General features: G+C 42.5%; 1 protein-coding gene across 3 annotated transcripts in view; it reads right to left on the bottom strand.

Annotated features, from left to right (window-relative positions):
* Positions 1-357: 357 nt before the first annotated feature.
* The window catches only part of STK40 (serine/threonine kinase 40), a 33,454-nt gene continuing 14,947 nt past the window's right edge, over positions 358-18,864 (bottom strand). The window contains exons 3-11 of one of the 3 annotated variants that reach the window (XM_068265446.1): positions 18,236-18,321; positions 17,499-17,642; positions 16,421-16,648; positions 14,003-14,055; positions 10,504-10,619; positions 6,665-6,809; positions 5,144-5,263; positions 4,038-4,119; positions 358-1,668 (exon numbers count right to left, since the gene is read on the bottom strand). In XM_068265446.1, the coding sequence (XP_068121547.1) occupies positions 1,423-1,668; positions 4,038-4,119; positions 5,144-5,263; positions 6,665-6,809; positions 10,504-10,619; positions 14,003-14,055; positions 16,421-16,648; positions 17,499-17,642; positions 18,236-18,321 (1,220 nt within the window). In that variant the 3' untranslated portion in view covers positions 358-1,422. Of the gene's footprint in view, positions 1,682-4,037; positions 4,120-5,143; positions 5,264-6,664; positions 6,810-10,503; positions 10,620-14,002; positions 14,056-16,420; positions 16,649-17,498; positions 17,643-18,235; positions 18,322-18,864 lie in introns of all 3 variants that reach the window. The other 2 variants (XM_068265447.1, XM_068265448.1) reach the window with 2 other exon arrangements.

Below are 18,864 nucleotides of genomic sequence, written 5' to 3' on the forward strand. Positions count from 1 at the left end.
ATACAGGGGTGTCTGCTGTAGCCTAGTGACCCCCAAATTAAATTCTAAAACAATTAGTGAAAATAGACACCCAGACACAGTTTCAAGATATGCTGGAAAGGGAGCAGGGAGTCAAATCCACAGAAGGCTTCCAAAATTACAACATAAGGAAGCAGAAGTCCCACTCCCAACTTGCCGAAGACTCACTCAATTTTAGCAAGTAGGACATTTATTTACAACTAAAAGAAGAGGATGGAAGGGGTTGCTCAGGGCATTAGATCAGTGTGTAGCAAAATCTCTGATCAGAACATCTTGAGAATCCTAAGAATTTTTGTATTAACAAATACACTATATCACAAAAATACAGAACAAAAAAAAAAAGATGCAAATATGGCCTTTATTTAATAACACGGCTCTAAGAGCAACTGTTAGCAGTAATATGACCAATCGCATCTCAGCACAATGAGAAGTGAGTGGATGTCATACGTTATAACGCGCTGTACACTATTCCTTTGCCTGGATGAACAGATGCAAGTATTTACAGGTAGATTCAAAGAGGCATATCTTTTAATCATCTTTGTAATTCAATGTCACAGTGTAACACAAAACAGTGAAAGTGCACCATTCTGTGCTTTGTAAAGGATCCTGGGGGATTTGGTATAAAAAAAAAAAAAAGCATTCTAATAAATAGGAAAAAACTGAGATCAAACATGGTAAAACACAGGTCAGATGACAGAACAGGGGATATGGGTTGTTATAAGCCTGATGGTTATAACACAGCTTATTCTTTCTACACAGATATTGCAATCCAGCAGATATTCAATATCAAATATATATCTCTATATAAGGATATATATTATATATATATTTATATATGTACACGATATCTAGGCTATGACTCCCGATCAGTCAGAAGGGGAACGATCTATGAACAAATAGCAAATAAAAGATAAATCTGTTGCACAGCAGACTCCTTCTAAATGCCGTGTGTCTCCACTCCGTGGAACTTGCTACAAAAAAGAGGTAGATTTAATGTCTATGTATAGAGCTATATATATGTATATTAAAAAGAAGCTGATAGGTAAAACAATGCAATTAAAAGGAAAGAGGGGATAACAAAAAAAATTAATGCTGCCGTGCCTTGTTTGCTATGCCTGCAGCTAAGGGCATCCAAATGTACATCCTGCTCAAAAATAAATGCTACATCAGCTCAAATTTATTTGTGCTGGAATTGTATTGCTATATGATAACAGAAAGGACACTATTAGGGCTTATGTGCAAAGCTATTTTTAGACAGGATCTTAGTAAAAGGGGTAAAAAACAAGAGTGGGATGGAGGGAAAAAAAAATAAAAATCTAGCACCATATAAACCTTTCACAGCTGAAAGGGGTTCCCCCACCCGCATGATTCAAGAAGCAATGACGCATTTAGGATTAGAATGAGTTAGTGGGAATTGGAGAGAGTCAAGTGAGGTGGAGAAAGGTATCGCTGAGCCAGTATAGCAGCGTCCAAAGGGCTCACTGGCTGAGCATCATACCCCAACCTTCTAATGGGTGGGAAACTGCCAAAGTGACGTTTTTGTTGGAAGTTCTTGGCTTCATGGATTGTGTTTTTTTCCTCTGCCAGAAGCAGCTGCTGTCGCATGTAGTTTTCAAACTCATATTGCGATGACTCTTCTGTCACCTTTGTCTGAAAAGAGAAACTGGTCAAGAAACAAGAAACAAGACAAAAAAAAACATGCACCTTGCATCTTAAAAGTTAAAGTGACCACTTAAAAATGTGTAGAAATTACAATACATGCAAAGTAGTATATTTACTCCAGAGTAACAAGAGCAATACATTACTGTCTTTTGGACTATAAGACTCACTTTTTCTCCCCCAAAAGGGGGAAAAAGTCACTGCATCTTATAGTCCAAATGCAGGGAGTTACTGACTTGTGAACACCTGCCAATACTAACCTCCATTTAATTTTGCACAGTGGGAGACATGGCAGCGCTTTCAAACAACCTCATACCTGAATGGTTTAACTGCAATGGTGAGCAGAGCTCCAGAAACTGGACTAAATTACACACCCAGCATACACTGCAGGCAAAGAGAGGGAGGGGGATTAGTGATTAAGCTGCATCAGTGGGCAGAGCTCCAGAAACTGGACTATATTACACACCCTGCATCACTATAGACCAAGGGGGGGTGTTAGCTTCAGTGATAATTAGTGCACAAATTATGACCTAATAGACTTCCCCACGGCGGTGACGTACCCCCTTGGGGAAGACCTACCTCTAACCTAGCAATAAAAACATAATTCCTCGTGCTGCTATTCATAAATGGTATACACATTTCATAAGACAAGCAAAACAGACAATGATAAGCGCTCAAGGATGCACCTGAATTGTGAGCCATCAGCGATGCACCTGAATACTAACCTCCAACCCACCGCAATGTCAGGTACTCCCTGTACTGTGCCCATGCAGAGGAGGACATAAGGGGGCGCAGAGGAGGACATAAGGGGGGCACAAAGGGGCATAGAGGACACAAGGAGGACAAAAGCGGATGCATGGGGACACAGGAGGACAGAAGATGACACAGGGAGACAAAAAGGTACGGGGGTGCATGAGGTACAAAGGAGGCATAATTCACAAGATAAAAATGGAGAAACCAAGAGCCCAATATAGTGTAGTATGTCAAAAGCAATTGGAAATAATGATTAGTGAGATAAGTATACTCACAAACATGGGTTACCACATAGGTAACCACTGTATAGGCAGGTGAGGCGATTAAACCTGTCCTCACTCAGGGTTAAAGGGAACCTAAACTGAGAAGGATATGGATTTTTCCTTTTAAAATAATACCAGTTGCCTGACTCTCCTGCTGATCCTGTGTCTCTAATGCTTTCAGCCACAGCCCCTGAACAAGCATGCAGATCAGGTGCTCTGACTGAAGTCAGACTGGATTAGCTGCATGCTTGTTTCAGGTCTGTGATTCGGCCACTACTGCAGTAAATAGATCAGCAGGATTGCCAGGCAACTGGTATTGTTTAAAAGGAAACCTCCATATCCCTCTCAGTTTAGGTTGCCTTTAAAGAGAACCCGAGGTGGGTTTGAAGAATATTATCTGCATACAGAGGCTGGATCTGCCTATACAGCCCAGCCTCTGTTGCTATCCCAAACCCCCCTAAGGTCCCCCTGCACTCTGCAATCCCTCATAAATCACAGCCACGCTGCTGACAAACAGCTTGTCAGAGCTGGCTGTGTTTATCTTTATAGTGTCAGTCTGTTGCTCTCCCCGCCTCCTGCAGAACTCCGGTCCCCGCCTGCATCCCTTCCCTCCCTGCTGATTGGAGGGAAGGGACGGGGGCAGGGACCGGAGCTATGCAGGAGGCGGGGAAGCAGCTGAGACTGACACTACAGATGTAAACACAGCCTCACAGCACGGCTGTGATTTATGAGGGATTGCAGAGTGCAGGGGGACATTAGGGGGTTTGGGATAGCAACAGAGGCTGGGCTGTATAGGCAGATCCAGCCTCTGTATGCAGATAACATTCTCTAAACACACTTCGGGTTCTCTTTAAGAAGTCGCTCTCTGTAGATCGGAAAGAAGGGGGTAGGTCAACCCTCCACCAAGGGTGGACACGGTATAGCAGTAGGAGAACAGAGGCGCCAGCAGGATAAAAGTAGATAAAATTCGGGAATATACTTTCTATTGCCGAATTTCTGTTTGTCCCCACCTTATTGCCTGATAAAGCGGGATGTGCCTGCGAAACATGTTGCATCTTTGGGGTACTTTTCAATAAATGTGTTTATAATTATTCAGACAGTCTTTCGTGTCTGCTTTCCGGAGGCAAGTCCACCGTTTCCTCCGAGCAAAATTTTAAAAATGTTATCTACTTTTATACTGCTGGCGCCTCTGTTCTCTTACTGCTGTAATTCACAAGATGCCGTGTGTGTTTTTTTATTTGCAATAGTGGTCCTTTAAATATTACAATATGCCACTGCAAAGTAGTTTAACAACTATCAAATAGAGAAGTTTCACTACCAGCATCCAATTCTGTATATCCTTACCTCTTGCAAGTTCTCTGGGCTGGTTACATGATCAATGTCTGGTACAACCTGCAGTGGGCCACTCAGTGAAGACATAGATTGCCTACAAAAGGGAGGTGCAAAGTGAGAATTATAGCAAATCGAGGGGGCAATACACACTCTAATAAAGGCCGTGACAATTTCCGGATGATTACCAGGCATCTTCCAGATGAAAAAAAGTGAAGTACTCCTGCTTTACTTTACTAGCCTAGAGACATCCATCCCTAACCTTAGCGCTGCGTAATATGTTGGCGCGTTATAAATAAACTAACCTGAGGAAGTGAGCAAGGCACACAAAATGCATTGTCTTGTGCACTATATAATAGGAATGGGTCTAATTTGGTGAAATCCATGTGTGACTTCATTGGAGAAACGATACATGCATTTATAAATGGCTTTTAACTATTACACAATGGACTTCTCCTGATCTTATTACAGTACATCTTTCCAGTGTCATTTTGAGCGTACTATTAGAAATAAATGCAGCATTGTATTTTAAAATTAAGGTTCTAAAGAAGTGGTCACATGTAAAGTGATACTTAAATAGTTTGAAGTATAAAACGACACACCCCTTCACCACTGTTCAGCTCTGATGAAAACTTGACTTTCCTATAGCCCAAAGGTCCTGTTCTAGAGCTGGAAGAAGGAGGTGGAGAAAATGTCCATAGACAGTCCAATCTCATTGCACACAGCACACAGCAATTCCAGGAAATAATTCTACTTTAGCTGTTGCCAGTGTAGTAAGTTGGCAGCTAGTTAGAATTTCACCAATATGTTGTGTCTGTATCTGTGAGACATTTCTCTACATCCTGTCCAAACAGTTCTCCAAAACAGATGGACCTTAGAAAGGGGGGGGGGGGGGGGGAGTTTATGGGTATGCCAGTGCTTTCATATTGAAGCCACAAAGCTCCCCTCCAACCCCAGTTTCTAACCCTTGTGAAATCCATTAAGAACTAAACATAACCGCTTCATTGTACATATCACAATCCCTCCTTGTCGCAGAAGCTAATAGAAGCAGCCATCAGCCTGAAACATCTTGCCATCCAATTACAAAAAAAATACAATAAAAAAAATTAAAATGAACAAACCATGACGATATGATGCCTCCAAGAGACTCCAAAACTTCAGATGCAGTGAGACGCTGCTGAGGATCCAAAACCAGCAACTTTCTTATGAGACAAACTGTGTTTTCTGACACTCTGCCATCCCTTGAAAGAGGAGGGGGAATAAATGGTCAGAAAACCCAACAATTTGAGCACATCATTACTAACTTCTAATAACCAACTTCTGTCAGATTTTATTACAGAACTTGCATGCACCCTACACAGCTGCAAAAGATATCTCCCAGTGCTCTGCTGTCAACTGCTGCAGCTGGCAATCCACATAACGCCTGGAACTACTGGCCTTTTTATACTTACCATAGTGATCTTGTTCCAGGAGTTGGATAGGTAATATCTGCTCATTACCCTGCTATTGCTTCTCACCTTATTCTACTACTCTGCTTTCACTCTTCCTAGGCCTTCCTTTGCTTTCAATATCCTCCCATCTTCACTCCTCACTTGCGACGCATTAAGCGATTAAGTTGTCTAAGGTTAGGCAAATAAGGAGCAGAAAAGCCATTTTGGGAACACAACTGGTGGTGGTGGGAGAGGGAATTATGCCTATGCAAAAGCTAAGCAACGGACCACCACAGCCATCAAATCCATAAGACAGGAACATACTATAGCCACAGTAGTCCAACACCCATTTAGATTCAGTACTAATGGATGAGAAACTGACTTCACTACATATGCAAAATGATTACTTTGATAACCTCAGGGAAATTTCCCTCAAGCGGACCCCCCCCCCCCCCAAAATAAAAAATTAACCCCCCCCCAGCCCAGAGCTTACTCAATATAATAGCCAGTGTGGGGTTGGGCTAAAGGCAGCAGATGAAAGCACATCTTTATTGCACAAATTTATAAGCCTGACCCTTCTGGTTTAACAAAATTGAATATCTATTCTCTGCTAGAAATAACACTATACTACAGGACACTTCTAATCCGCATACAGGCAGAGCAGATAGAAATGTGGGATTTCTGACATCAATGCCTACTCTAACTGTATGCTATAGCCGGAGGGGGGAGACAACTAAACAGATCCATTGCTGATTCCAGCACAGCTGACAGGTTATGAAAATTCATAAGAAAAAGTATATCTGCTAAACAAAACTATACTAAGCATTTTACTAGCCTACAAGAACAATTCTTTCTGTGGGATCTCAAAACATAAATTATGCAAAATAGGCAGAGTCTCAATTTCATACATCAAAAAATAGAAACACAGATACTGCTGTACACAGAGCACTTTTTTGTGATAGGACATTGGACATACAGAATATGCTAAATGGCTAGCCAATAAGATGATCCTCTGGCTACAGTCCTTTCCAAATCATTCACCCCAACCTAGCAATAGGAGGATTGGCAAAGGCAGTGCAGAGCACATGATCTGCAGGACTGTTCCAGGAATTTTGAATTTGGCATAATCCTTGTAAACTGCAATCCTGAAAAACAGCCTCAACTGACTGAATGACTTTTTACTTGTAAGTTAAACCAGAAAGTATCACTCACTCTGGTATAGAGTATTCTGCTGCCTTAATTTTGCGAAACAATTCCTGAGGTATGCTGTCATAGAAGGGGAACTGGCCATACAGCATGGTGAAAAGTACCACTCCTAGAGCCCACATGTCACTTGGCTTTCCTCGGTAAGGCCGACCTTCAAGTAAATAGGAAAAAAAAAAAAAGTTATTTTTTGTCCTGAATGAATGCATAAAGTTAAGCTCAAATAATACAATTTACTAATTAAATCAATCTAATGCAAGCTCTGGGCTTACACCCTTGTAAAATCTAGGTATGTTCTAAGAATGACTTTTGAAGCTTACTGAGCTGACCTACAAATGAAATGGCTGAATACTTTAGACTGCGTTGCATGTGATTATGAGCGCACACTGCAATTCACACTGAGCATTCTAAAGGCACATTATTTCAAAGGCTCGTCAATGTCTCTATGCAATGTGCACATAATTTTATATGTGTATTTAGAAATGCACTGTATAAACCGAGTTAGGGCCCTTTTACACTTAATCAGTTGCTCTCAGTTATAACTGAAAGAAAACCGATTTTCAAAGTAATGCCCATGTTTTCCTATAGCACCTTTCACACTTAAAGGGAACCTTAACTGCCGTGGAAAAATAAATTCACTTACCTGGGGGCTTTCCCAAGCCTCCTGCAGCCGTCCTGTGCCCGCGCCGGTCCTTCGGTGCCCTCCGGTCTCCCTCCGCCGCTAAGTTTCGTTTTCGGACGACTGCCAGTCGTCCTCGGGCCTCTTCCGCATTCCTCGTGGTAAACTGCAGTAAAGCGCGTCCGCATGACGCCAAGCGCGTCATGCGGACGCGCTTTACTGCAGTTTACGACGAGGAATGCGGAAGTGGCCCGAGGACGACTGGCAGTCGTCCGAAAACGAAACTTAGCGGCGGAGGGAGACCGGAGGGCACCGAAGGACCGGCGCGGGCACAGGACGGCTGCAGGAGGCTTGGGAAAGCCCCCAGGTAAGTGAATTTATTTTTCCACGGCAGTTAAGGTTCCCTTTAACACGTTTTAACTGAAATCTTCTTCCAATGCAATGCTATGGAAAAAAACGCGTACTAACGTGTATTAACGCATACTAACGCACACCAACTGATTAAGTGTAAACGGGGCCTTAGGATAACATGCTCTTTGTAAAGTGTGAACGTACACTTAAGCCTTGTACATACACTAGATGATTCTAGTTCTCTATCGACTTGTGTACATGCGTGTGTACAAAAGCCCCAAATCTCCCATCTCTACTTATGCATGTGTACTCCATCCACCAATCCCCAACAACCACCCCAGATCATCACTCTGAGGGCATTGTTCTTTCCCTTGCTTCTCCTGCTCTGTCGTGTGTAGTTTGTCAGCCCTCCTCCCTGTCTTGGAGTAGCAATACACTTCACTGGCAAACAGTGTTGCCAACCTTTTACGTTATTTTTTACTGACAAATACTTAAAAATGTACTGACAAAAGATTGTTTTTACTGACAAAATCCCCTGCGCAGCGCCGAAAAATGGGCATGGTCACGCAACAGAATGTGGGCGTGGGGCCAAATATACATGATTTTAGTAGTGCAGTAAGAGGTCTGCTGGGGACGTTTGAGCTCTGCCATAGTTCCCCCCCCCCCCCCTTCCCCCAAAATACATGTAATCTTACAGCATTTCACCAAAAATCCATGTAAAAATACGGATAATATGGCAGTGGTTCCCCAAAAATAGGTTGCTCCAGGTCTATGGGTGTCCCCAGAACAGGTGGCCAGCGGTATAGGTGTCCCCAGAACAGGTGGCCAGCGGTATAGGTGTCCCCAGAACAGGTGGCCAGCGGTATAGGTGTCCCCAGAACAGGTGGCCAGCGGTATAGGTGCCCCCAGAACAGGTGGCCAGGGGTGTATGTGCCCAGTATAGGTAGGCAGGGGTATATGTGCCCAGTATATGTAGGCAGGGGTATATGTAGGCAGGGGTATATGTGCCCAGTATATGTAGGCAGGGGTATATGTGCCCAGTATATGTAGGCAGGGGTATATGTGCCCAGTATATGTAGGCAGGGGTATATGTGCCCAGTATATGTAGGCAGGGGTATATGTGCCCAGTATATGTAGGCAGGGGTATATGTAGGCAGGGTTATATGTGTCCAGAATAGGTAGCCAGGTGTGCCCCCAGCAGGAGCAGCGCAGAGAAGAGTGAGAGCTGTGGGGACAGCGGGGAAGGCCCCCCTTTCCCTCACTCTCCCCTCCAGACCTAAGTGTTGTGCGGTGGCTGGCAGTGGGCGGAACTTACCTCGGTCTCGTTGCAGGCGCGGGATGGATTTGCCGCTGGTCTGGTCCAGACCCGCGGCACCAGAACTTCCGGCGCTTGGAGCGAGACAGAGGTAAGTGGCAGTGGGCGGAACTTACCTCCGCCTCGCTCCAAACGCCGGAAATTCTGGTGCCGCTGCTCTGGTCTGGACCAGACTAGCGGCAAATCCATCCCGTGCCTGCAACGAGACGCAGGTAAGTTCCGCCCGCTGCCAGCCACCGCACAACACTTAGGTCTGGAGGGGAGAGCCCTAAGGTGAGGGAAGGAGGGAGGAGATGGCCCCCCCCCCTTCCCCGCTGATCCCACAGCGCTCCCTCTTCTATGCGCTGCTCCCCTCCTGCTCACAGGGTGGCTGATTGGCCGCCCTTACGGACACTGCTGAATTCCTTACGGAATTCACGGGCAGCTAAATTTGTATCAAAATTTATGGAATGCCTGTAAATTTACAGGCGGTTGGCAACACTGCTGGCAAAGCGTCTGTGCAGCATTCAGCCCCTGAACTGTTACATGAAGTATCGAGTCCTAATGCCTGCTGGTAACGTTAAAGCATGCGTGTATGCATACCCTTAGTTTCCAAAATTTTGAGAGATCAAAACCCAATATAAAAAATCCAGGAAGCTCCTTGGCCTTGCTAAGGAGCTTGTGGTGACTTGCCTAACACAGATAACACTAAGGACTACTTACGGTAAATCACACTACTTCTGCCTTTCTTACTACACCTGAAATCAGGGGGAGGCACTAAAGAGTCCCACTATGGAAAATGTACCCTTCCGCCCCACACGCTTCCTCAATTGCTGTGCTGTAGTTGGGAGCATTCTCAACATGTGTGATTCTTGTAGCCATGCATGTGCAAAATGCCTCCAGCTACAGAGATCAAGGAGCCACGCATCTGGGACAACATATGCCGTAGTGCACGACCTAGCTGGGTTGGAGACTTTAGAGGCAACAGACAGAACAAGAGAACCCCGAGCACACTGGAGCCTCAAAGACAACGGGTCTGGAAGGAGTCCCAGGTAACTAAAAATCCACTGTTTTTCCCCCTGTTCAACCACGCTTTGAGAAGTCAAACATATTAAGAAACCATTGTAGTTCCTGTAGTGTTAGGAGAGGCACTTTAACTCAGCTCCGAGTCATAATCACAGGAAGTTGCATCTGGTGCCAAGAGCAGGTAAAGACCCAAACCAGGGCATAAAGTGTAAGTATACTCCCTCTTCAGGTACATTTCTAGGCTAATTAAACTACAACATTTAATAATTTCGTTGTTTGAGTCTGGGTTATCTTATTCAGAAAACTGGATAATGCTGTACACAGCAGTTCAGCAACATTACGATGGTTCCACATGGCTCTTTTTTTGCCTCCTTCCAGCTTGGAAAGAGGAAATATCGGAGTCACATGAAGTCAACTGTGACTCTCTCTTCACGTGAAGTCAACTCTGTGACTCTCTCTGGTCATAATGGTGCTGAAATGCTGTGCACAACATTATAAAGGTTTCCAAATAAGGAAACATGGTCTCATACAACATTATTTGCGCCCAAGGTTACTTACCACTAAGAACGTCAGGACTGATATATGCTGGGCTTCCTCTCTGATCTTTTAACAGATCATCTTCACTCACTAGGTGTTTACCAAGGCAGAAGTTGGTAATTGTTATTCTATGAGTCCTAAAAATAAATAATAAGCCTTATAAAGCTATGACCAAAAAGATACAATAGTTTAGCTGGCTCAAGAGATGAATCACAGTATGTACCAGAACCTATTCTTTACAACTAATGAGATCAAGGCCTTCTGTCATGTATTTTAAAATCGCTAGGGTTTGCTAAATAAAATAGGAAATGCGGTAGGTTATTTCCACTACCGCGATTCAATTTTACACAAACGCGATCGCGTGGCAGAGCGAGTATTGCCACGATTTTGCTATGCCCGGCAGAGCATAGCAAAATCGCAAACTATCGGCGGAAACAAAAAAAAAAAAAAAAAAAAACGCTAGCGATTTCAAGTGGAAACAAAACCATAGCCAAAAAGTATAAAAAGCACTAGTCTATGGGCCTGCACATAAAAGAAGTTGGAATGATTAATCTCAGTCTTTGAGGGCCTTTCCACACAGAGTCCATTGCGTCGCAACAGACAAGATCACTACAAAGTAATGCACGGATATTTCTATGGGGCTTCCACAGAGTGCAGTGGATCAGTCAAAACCAGCCCGATTAGCCTGCCAACAGACTGCACACACGGGGAAACTGTCGTCAGAACGGCTGCCCCGCGGGCAGGTCTGACAACCTGTTTGAAAAAAAAAAAAAAAATCAGGCGTGTGTACGCGCCTTTAGGCTGCCTAGCCAAAAGCATTTCATACGACAGTTTTGGCTGTCAAATATTTAGTATGTGCGTGGAGTGCACCTTGCATAATGGACCAGTGGCTCAAAATAAAGAAAGGAGTAGCATCATCTATCTTCTTAGCGGTTAAGAGGACTATTAGTTAATGTACAGGAGGACCCGGTTCTATAACCTAGACACAATGCTGTGGATACATTGCAGAGATGGTTTCTTGTCAATTAATCTTGAAGGGGGATCAGACAGAAGCTTTTAAAAACTGTACATTCCTGGATTTTTGTAACTGAAGCCAGCTGGCTATAAAATCCTCTAAATGCACTTTTAGTAAAGCATTCTGTGTTGCGTGGGTGTTGTACAAGGCAGCATGTTATACATGTATACTGGAAGCGCTATTATCCTAGACTGAACAGGCTGTACTCTACAAGATGAATCATCCTGATTAAGCCCGTAGTTTCATTCACAAGCCCCCGCTAATACAGGGAGAACACACACAGAAGTGCCATAAACAGCTCTTATTTCACTGCATTTCAAACATATAACACAAGTAGAAAACACAAATCATACATAAAAAGGACAACTTCACAGAGTTGGTTTATAAAGGAGGACAAAATAATTGCCTTTTGTTTACTGTATTTGGCCCTGTTTTGCACTTTTTTCAATGAAACAAATATTTGATAAATAATCATAGCAAGGTTTGAAAAAAAAAAAAAAAAAAAAAAACCATTGCATGCATGTGGACTGCAGCCAAACATACTGCACAAAGTCACTGAAGTATGTTAGGTCTATACTACAATGCATTGGTCATCTGCTAGCTGCAGTCAGCACTTTATGATGCCCATGGTGAATTATTTTGTCTCTTTCATGCAAGTACATAACTGCTTGAAAGACTCCAGAACTGGACAATAAACCACCCTAGATTATTTTCAGCAGTTAAAGGCTTTAAATGGAGAAGGTCACCTAATACCATAAGCTCGTGTGTTTAGAGACACCCATGCTGTATAGTTCTAAGGCCTTGTTCACATTGCTTTTGGCTCGCATGTCCATCCACGGTGGGCTTTTTTCCAACGATTTTCTGAGTGTTCGCTCGTTTTTGTGGGCATTTTTGTAAGCGCTTTTGCAGAGCACTTCCGTCTTTTGATCCGGGAAAAGTAAATGCAATGTATAAAAAAAAAAAAAAAAAAAAAAAAAAACCCTCACGCAATCGCTTGCCAAAGAGATTTTGTGAGCGTTTTTCCTATAACTTCCATTAAGTCAAATCGCCTCAAAAAATTGCCCAAGCACCGCTTTTCAAATCGGATAGCTAACGAACATGATGATATGAACTCTCTGAGAATAATTCCACAAGCGCGTTCAGGGCGATTTTGAAAGTCGCCCGCGCTTCAAATTTTACAAAAACACCTATATGTGAACAGGGCCTAAAGCCAGATTAAAAGTTGTTGGTCATCTTGGCGGATCTAGGTCCTCAAAACCAGAACCAATGACGATCTGCAAAATGCAGTAATCTAAAACATACTGAAATTATACTGCAAGTCCATGGCACTGAACAGAGTACAAAACCAGAGGTGTAGCTGGGGGTTACCAGCACCCAGGGACAAAGACAGTGTTATACATCCCCCCCACTGCTGGTGCACAAAAAAAAAAAAAAAAAAAAAAAAAAAAAGAGGCTATGCAACCATATGAAGACAAATTTCCTATAATACATAAAATAATGGTTATACAAAACAGGCAGCATGTCACATAGTTAGGTAGTGTCCACTAAACACAAAACTCTGACTGATAGTGGTACATAGAGGATGAGCAGTTGTACCTAGCGGATGGTGAGATGTGGTGCACAGCAGATAACACGTAGGGTACAAAGCAGAAGAAGAGTATGGAAAATGGCGGGTGGTGAGTAGTGGTACATAGCAGATGACGAGTACGGTATACAGCTGATGTCAAGTAACATTATACAGTGAGAAATGGTACATAGAGGATGGCAAGTAGCGTTAATTAGCGAATGTCAAGAAATGGTACAAGGCGGATGGTGAGTAACAGCACAGAGCAGATGGCGAGCTGCAGTGCATACCGAAAAGAGTAGAGCAGTAGAGAGTAGTGGTACACAATGGATGGCGATAGTGACAGGTAGCAGATGAGTGGAGACAGAGGTTGACAAGAGGTAACATGACAGGGGATTACAGACAAGCAGTCCCTGGTGCAAAGTGTGCTGATGTGTTCCAGCATTCATTATAGGGAGCTGGGTGGAGCCTCCCGTGTCCCCTCTGCACCACTCTCCTGAATCGAATAAGGGGGGGCAGATCCTCCTCCTCAGCTGTGTGGAAACAGGTCCCAGGCCTGCTCTATACACTCAGGAGGGTGTGCGGCCTATGCGGAGGGGAAGGGCTTTAGTCACATGCAGGAGGGGGGGCGGGGGGGGGAGAGTTTATAGTTGCTCAGCTGGTGGTAAAAATTGGCGGCTACTGCTGAGCACCCCTAAGTTAATCAGCTGGGGACACATCCACCAATACAGCTACACGATCATATGACAGAAAAAGTACAGCCGAAACACTATGAGAGGAGCCCTTCCCAACTTACAATCTATACTTAATATAAAACAAAACAAAGAAAAAAAAAAACCTGCAGAGGCAAAAAGTAGCACAGTGTGGAATTTAACTGGCATGTCATATTTCATGGTGCTCAATGTACAGCAATGTCTTCTTTAAAAGCATTTTCCTCTTACCTCTTGTTCAGCACCATATTACCCAACTTCAAGTCTCTATGAACAATATTTTTCTAGGGAGGAAAAAAAAAAATATGATAATCAGAGGAAGATTCCATCACACACTGCTGCCGTGCTAGGAGGTACTGTGCTGTTAAAGAATGAAACCAAAACATATCAAAAATATAAAACTTAAACTGTTTAATGAATGAGACTAACTTTTAGTAACATCTGAAAATAAAACCAAATTCTCTGATACCCCAAATGTTTCGAGCTGTATACAGTGATGTGAAAAACTATTTGCCCCCTTCCTGATTTCTTATTCTTTTGCATGTTTGTCACACTTAAATTTTTCTGCTCATCAAAAACCGTTAACTATTAGTCAAAGATAACATAATTGAACACAAAAAGCAGTTTTAAATGATGGTTTTTATTATTTAGTGAGAAACAAAAACTCAAAACCTACATGCTCCTGTGTGAAAAAGAAATTGCCCCCTGAACCTAATAACTGGTTGGGTCACCCTTAGCAGCAATAACTGCAATCAAGCGTTTGCAATAACTTGCAACGAGTCTTTTACAGCGCTCTGGAGGAATTTTGGCCCACTCATCTTTGCAGAATTGTTGTAATTCAGCTTTGAGGGTTTTCCAGCATGAACCGCCTTTTTAAGGTCATGCCACAACATCATCTCAATAGGATTCAGGTCAGGACTTTGACTAGGCCACTCCAAAGTCTTCATTTTTTTTTCCTTCAGCCATTCCGAGGTGGATTTGCTGGTGTGTTTTGGGTCATTGTCCTGCTGCAGCACCCAAGATCGCTTCAGCTTGAGTTGACGAACAGATGGCCGGACATTCTCCCTCAGGATTTTTTGGTAGACAGCAGAATTCATGGTTCCATCTATCACAGCAAGCCTTCCAGGTCCTGAAGCAGCAAAACAACCCCAGACCATCACACTACCACCACCATATTTTACTGTTGGTATGATGTTCTTTTGCTGAAATGCTGTGTTACTTCTACGCCAGATGTAACGGGACACGCACCTTCCAAAAAGTTCAACTTTAGTCTCGTCGGTCCACAAGCTATTTTCCCAAAAGTCTTGGCAATCATTGAGATGTTTTTTAGCAAAATTGAGACGAGTCTTAATGTTCGGTTTGCTTAAAAGTGGTTTGCGCCTTGGATATCTGCCATGCAGGCCGTTTTTGCCCAGTCTCTTTCTTATGGTGGAGTCGTGAACACTGACCTTAATTGAGGCAAGTGAGGCCTGCAGTTCTTTAGATGTTGTCCTGGGCTCTATTGTGGCCTCTCAGATGAGTTTTCTCTGCGCTCTTGGGGTAATTTTGGTCGGCCACTCCTGGGAAGGTTCATCACTGTTCCATGTTTTTGCCATTTGTGGATAATGACTCTCACTGTGGTTCGCTGGAGTCCCAAAGCTTTAGAAATGACTTTATAACCTTTACCAGACTGATAGATCTCAATTACTTTTGTTCTCATTTGTTCCTGAATTTCTTTGGATCTTGGCATGATGTCTAGCTTTTGAGGTGCTTTTGGTCTACTTCTCTGTGTCAGATAGCTCCTATTTAAGTGATTTCTTGATTGAAACAGGTGTGGCAGTAATCAGGCCTGGGGGTGACTACAGAAATTGAACTCAGGTGTGATAAACCACAGTTAAGTTATTTTTTAACAAGGGGGGCAATCACTTTTTCACACAGGGCCATGTAGATTTGGAGTTTTTTTTTCCTCACTAAATAATACAAACCATCATTTAAAACTGCATTTTGTGTTCAATTATGTTATCTTTGACTAATAGTTAATGGTTTTTGTTGAGCAGAAACATTTAAGTGTGACAAACATGCAAAAGAATAAGAAATCAGGAAGGGGGCAAATAGTTTTTCACATCACTGTATATCTATAGGCAGGATGGTGGTGTAGTGGGTGGCACTCTAGCAATACAGCGCTGGGTCTTGGTATTTATATGCCAACCAGGGCACTATCTGCATTGCTTTTGTATGTTTCCCCTTTTGTCTGTGTCCTCCCACATCCCAAAAACATACAAATTAGTTAATTGCCCCCACCCCCCTAAAAAAAAAAAACAAAAAAAAACAGACTGATAGACATGATTATGGTAGGGATTGGGTTGTGAGAAACTCTGAGGGACAGTCAAGGGACAAGACTATATACTATACATACTATGTACAGCGCTAAATAAATACTAGATTTTTCTGTACATAGCATTCCTGTTTGCTTCATGTATCCATTCATCTGAATTTCCTATATGGTGGGGAAAATTGCAAAACTCCCATAATCTTTCTATCCAACGATTTAATGTCTAGATATCCGTGCTTAACCTCAACTGGCTGCCCGATGCCACAAACATCCCTGTATGTATAAAAAAAGAAAGACAATACCAAAAAGTTCTTAGCATGATTTAATGAAAGTCGTACCTTATGAAGTGCTTCTACTACTCGCACAACATCATAGAAAATGACTACAGTTTCTCTTTCACCCAATCTCTTCTCCTTGATAACATAATGCTGTAAATTAATTAAGTCAGCAGTCTTGTCACTGAAATCGTGTGCACAAAGACAGTCTAGCACCAGGCATATTCGTTTTCGCATCTTCCTCACTAGCTTGTTGGCATCCAGATCTTCTGCAATTTCACACGTCCGGTCCTGACAAGGTGGGAGACAATCAGGGCATCATGATAAGCACTATGTAAATATTTTTACCTTGAAGCAGAGTAACAAATGCATAATTTGTACATGAACCGAGCATTCAGGAAGCAAAACAAAAATGCTAAAATGTTGTCAAAATACAGTATGATCAGGAAGCAATCAATCACTTTGCCCCATTGGATGACAATAAGTGTATGGCTACCTTTACTGTAATTTAATGTTTATGTTGTAGGGACACTGTAGAATTAAATAACTTTTCAAGAACTTATCTCTACAATCCTTTATGGTGCCTATACACTGAATAATTTCCTTTCGATGCTCCAATGTGAAACGCATTTTTAGTTGATTTATGGTCGAAATCTTACAAAAATTATCAAACACGCAGCATGGAATATTTTGATTGAAAGGGGGTGCTGGCATCTTCTGCACCAGTATGTGGGTTTCTGGAGAGTCTCAGAGCAGCTGTACTCCTAATAAAGCACAGACTCTACTGCTACAAACAGCAGTTTAAGCTGTTAGTTTAAGAAATTCTTAGCAGACTTAACATTGAAATGCAAATATATTTTTTATGCAAAAAAAATAAAAATTATGTACAGCACCTATGTTTCTGGCAATTTTCTTTTCCTTTTTAAAGCCCTGTAACACCCCTCCACCATTACAACCCGTCTTAGCCAGAGATCACACACACTCAGTGTCGCCCTCTCCAAAAACACCCCCACATAATCCCTCCCAAAAACAGCTGTGGGGGAGGAAGAGTTTTTTTACATAAGGTATGAAGGGCAAAGAGGTACACTTTAAGCAAACATTACCTAAGCATTCATAAACTGTAGGTACACTGTTGCATTACCTGGAAGAGACCATGGTGATGAACTACTCCATCCTGATTGTGTAGAAGAGATAATAAGGAGTACTCGGTATGCAACAGCATTTTGCCTTGCCGCTCCTCCTGCGTCTCCACAGATTTGTCAGGTCTTTCCTCCAGGCTCAAGATCTGACGCAGAAGAAAATAAAAATCAGGTTTGTTGACAAACTACATATAGATTTTCCAGGACACTTAATGTGGTCCTAGAGGTGCTACATAGGAATTGTATAAAATAAATTAAAAAAAAATAAAATAAATTTTTTTTTAGCTTTTCAGGGCTTCCAAGCGGGCACTTTAAACTTCTTTTCAGCTGTTACTACATATTTACCATTGCTTAGTATTCCCGAAATTGTGTTGGAGTTAGCAATGCCATGCATTGGCGCGGCAAAGGGGATTTGGATTAGAATTTTGGAGTTGTATGGATGCCAGGTACTCAGAGACTGACACGGCACTCTAGTAGAAACGGAGCCTAACTAAAAGGACGGATCAATGCAAACAACATGGACCAACTCGGAAAGAAAACACATTCATATAAAACATTAACGCTAACACGTGTAACGTGGGGACAAGCAAATGTATCAGACTTCTAAAATTTAGTTGATAGGTCATCTTTAGGCCTAGGATGCCCTGAATCAGTGAGGTATAGACAGTATTCAAATGCCAAGTTTACCTTATTATGATTAATCAGGAAGATTTAAAAGCACAAACAACCAAAAGCTCACCTTAAGCTGATAGAAGTCATCTGTGCCATCCTTGCGTGCCAAGCACTGTACAATACTCGGCACAGGAGAGTTCCCTAATCGAGGCCCTGCAGGAAGAAACATTATTCCTACTGGAAACTAGTTTCATATAATAAAAACAAAAAAAACATGCACGTAGTAACCTATAAAACAGAGTGGGTGCAAGGATGCAAGATATCCAGCACTGGACATTTGCTGCTGGTAAGACAGGACTGCAGTAAACACAAACCAGCTCCAGCAGTCCAAGTATGACAATTCTGATGGCTGCATCGCCCTGCCATTACTTTATAAACACTAGCTTTAAAATTACCTATGTACTTTACTGCGGGATAGTATGCTATACAGCAATATCTTTAGACAGCATCTGTATCTACGCTTTTGTAAAAACTTGCACTGCCATTTGAACCATAGTAGAAAAAAAGTATACCATCCATAATACACATTTGAATAAAGGGTAGGTTTGGAGGCCACAGACAGAAACAGTGCTTCTTTGCTGTTCGAAGAGGTGGTCCAAAGCATATTTAGTTTCTGCTTAATTCAAGCTGGGGCAAAGTGATAATGCAGGTAAATGGTCAACATCACGGTGTTCTGAATCTTTTACCTGATCTATC

This window comes from Hyperolius riggenbachi, chromosome 2 (genome assembly GCF_040937935.1).
Source record: "Hyperolius riggenbachi isolate aHypRig1 chromosome 2, aHypRig1.pri, whole genome shotgun sequence".
Classification (NCBI taxonomy): domain Eukaryota; kingdom Metazoa; phylum Chordata; class Amphibia; order Anura; family Hyperoliidae; genus Hyperolius; species Hyperolius riggenbachi.